Raw genomic sequence first — 3,497 nt, 5'->3', positions numbered from 1 at the left:
TCCTGTCCTTTACTAGTCTTTTTTCAGCAAGTTTCTCATTTATTCCATGAAGCTCCCTTTAAGTCTTCTCACATATTTCAACACCCACATTAGTCGTTTATGAGGTATTTTGTCAAGGGCCTTCTCCAGATCCAGATACACACATTATACTCAACCGTCTCTCTCCTGTAACACGTCAATTATCACTGAGCAAAGACTTAATAGATTTAAAACACGTGATCTTCCATTTCTGAATTAGAACTTGTCAAAATGTCCATCTCTTGTAGATATTTTCCCAACTTTCTTTCACAGATCTCTCACGCAATTTAGTTATCATACTGGTCAAGGACACTGGTCTATAATTCAAAGGATCCTCCTCTTCCCCTCTTTTGTAAAGTGGTGCCACGTTGGCCCTAGTCCATTCCCGAGTCGCTTTCCCCGTCTCGTTAACGCACGATTTGGCCGTGAATATTGCCCGCTCCCAAGATGAAAGTTGTTCTTTGCATCCCTTTAGTATCTAGACAGTGATCCCATCACGCCCTAATACCTCCCTTACATTTTAGGTATCTAGAAGTTTATATGCTTCCTACATTTCTACTTTTGTATATCCAACACATTTCTTGTCACGCCCTTCCACCCCCACCCCACACAACGTGTACGTGTGCATGTATGTGCATGCTCACCTAAGATGCATTTATCCAAATTATTTTTATTGAATAAAAAAAAAATCCTTCTTCTTCTAACTTAAAATATGTTTTGAATTATAAATGATCAGGGTGGGGATCGCTGCTCCAATAGCTATCAAGCCAACCATTACAAACACAGGGGGAAATATATATAAACGAACGCGTGGTCGTGTTCTAAGTAGGTAAGTTTCCCACCTCCATCTCACAGGAGAAGCGGATGTTGGGCTCCTTACCCTCGATTAACGCTGTCTTTACCTCGTGAGGTATTACAGGGAGCCACAACTATTGCATCCTCAGCCAGTTTCTCGATACACCAAATCCTGATTATTGATTACTTTTAGTCTTGTGAATGCTCGGAATAACGCCCCCTCCCCGTTAGTTTCTGACAGTGCATTGTGTAAGCGATGGCATGTTTATACTTGTTCCTTACACATTTGCTCTATTTTCTTTCAGTTCACACTTTTTCAAAATTATTTCTCTTTGCCTGACACATCCTATCTTTTCCTTATAGCCAGCATATATTCCCTAAGGTTTGTGCCTTCATTATTTTTACTCTCCTGTATGCGTGTGTATGTGTGTGTCTGTATTTGCGAGGGTTGTTTGTGTGTGTGAATGTGTATATATGTATATATATATATATATATATATATATATATATATATATATATATATGTGTGTGTGTGTGTGTGTGTGTGTGTGTGTGTGTGTGTGTGTGTGTGTGTGTGTGTGTGTGTGTGTGTGTGTGTGTGTGTGTACACATGCGAGGGTTGTCTGTGCGCATGCATGTGCATATATGTGCGTGTGTGTACATGTGTGTGTGAATATAAGTGTTTGTGCGTATGTGTGTGTGTATGCATATACATGTGCAAGTTTCAGTATAGATTGATTCGGGCTGCATAGGTCGTGTCCCACATCGAGTACTGGGCGTGTTAGCAGCAAGGTCGTGGGCGTGGAGTACGAGATTGTGGGCGTGTGGCGGGGGCAGCCGGAGGGCAATCGATGATGAATGAACAAGAAGTGGTCAGGAGCTGTCCGAACGCTTTATCCAAGTGTACGAAAAGTGGCCACGGTTAGTCAGCTTCACTGGGCAAGATCAATCTATATATCTAAATACTTATTACATTCATACATACGTGCGTACACACACACACACACATATATATATATATATATATATATATATATATACATATATATATATATATATATGCACATGTATACAGTATATGACAGGGCACCTGTGACAAACACTGTTGGAAATGGAGGATTTTGTATTGAGCTATAGGCCTACTTGGAAAATGTGGAGCATGAGCAGTATTGTTTTGAACAAAATGGGCGTATTCCCCCATACAATAATTAGCAAACATTGACTAAGACCTTGGTCCCTTCGTCAGCCTGGCACCCAATAATCTATGGCATCCTCCTACAGGAGACCTGTGCCCACGGAGCTTGAAGTTGATCGAGAACTTCGAGGTAGTACGGGAGGGGAGGAAGGGGGTGGGTGAGGGTGGGGGTGGGGCTGTGGGAGTCACAAATATAATCATGTATATTTCTTCTCCTTCCCCACCTCCCCTCACCCCGTCACTGTACGGGCAGGTTACAGGAGCACGTTGATATATGGCGTCTGCTTCACACTTTCGTTTTCCTTCTTCACTTTATAGTTTGTTTCTTTCACTTCAACGCCTTTTTTCACGATCGCAACCGCTTACACTACGAGCAACCATCAACACGGTCGACGTTTCGCGGTTTTTCCATCATGGGGGGAAGGTCCAGGGCATTTGATCATTCTTTTCTCGCCCCAATTCAAACTGGGAGGACACCTACCTTTCTAGGTGGTGGCTGCATGATGACATGAAGATTTCCCTGAGTTTAACAGATTAACAGTCGTATCTTTTAAAGGCCAGTTATCCACTGCGCTTCTACACCAAGTTCCATGCTACTCCTGTCACAAGAGGCTGTTCTTGCTACCAGCAATCCTCCCGATTCTTAACGATCTCTTCTCACCCTTGCGTGGTTGCCAAAGATCGCTTTTCCAATGCCAGCTGTAAAGACAACACGCATTTTTGTTAAGATCTTTGTGTATACTTATTAAGTAGTTACCGAAATATAAGAATAATTCCAATGGTACCTTGGAACTGCGAATAGGTTTGAATGGTGTCTAGTAATAATATTGGTCAACGTTGGCTGGGGAGGCGCGCGCGCGTTGGGAACAGCCTGTATGGATCGCGCAAAGCATAAGAGAAAACGCAAGGGCTGGCAAGTCGGCCAAAACTAATCCTGTAGTGTTGCCGCGAGCCGCACCTTCCACGCGTGCCCTGAGCACCCCATGGTTAGAATATCTTACCAGGAGGAGCTGTCCCCCTGCGAAGAGACTAAGTAACTTCCCCTCGACGCTGAAAGCTTCACAACTCCTAAACCTATAGCTCTACCTATCTTTCTGACAGCAACACATTTGACACCACCCATACTCGGTCCTTGCGAATACAATCATATGTACTCTGATGATAAGACAAAAATACCCTTAATACATACAAACAGACACCTCCGAAGTGTATAGAACGCCACAAGAAAGACAATAAATAATTTTCCTTGGCTGGAGAAGTCTATCTCACAAAACTTGCCTACACTCCATATCACACTGGTCTCAAAACAAAAACTTTGAACAAAACCGATTCCATCAACCTTAGCAGCCCCAAAATGATTCTGTATCTTTCTCTATCGCCCGTCACTCATAACTGCATGCAGCCGGTTGTATGGAGATAAAACTCAACGACTTAACTTCCCCGGTGTGAATGTGCATTGATGTTTGCGTGCGCATCAGCTGATTGACTG

General features: G+C 43.0%; 1 protein-coding gene across 3 annotated transcripts in view; it reads right to left on the bottom strand.

Annotated features, from left to right (window-relative positions):
- nwk (FCH and double SH3 domains nervous wreck) overlaps positions 1-2,617 on the bottom strand; it is a 119,608-nt gene extending 116,991 nt beyond the window's left edge. For all 3 annotated transcript variants that reach the window (XM_076199675.1, XM_076199677.1, XM_076199678.1), the window contains exon 1: positions 2,490-2,617. In XM_076199675.1, the coding sequence (XP_076055790.1) occupies positions 2,490-2,510 (21 nt within the window). In that variant the 5' untranslated portion in view covers positions 2,511-2,617. The remainder of the gene's footprint in view (positions 1-2,489) is intronic.
- Positions 2,618-3,497: the final 880 nt, after the last annotated feature.

Source organism: Oratosquilla oratoria, chromosome 16 (assembly GCF_046742065.1).
Source record: "Oratosquilla oratoria isolate Oo_2021 chromosome 16, ASM4674206v1, whole genome shotgun sequence".
Classification (NCBI taxonomy): Eukaryota; Metazoa; Arthropoda; class Malacostraca; order Stomatopoda; family Squillidae; genus Oratosquilla; species Oratosquilla oratoria.
This window is presented reverse-complemented; position numbering and strand designations above follow the sequence as displayed.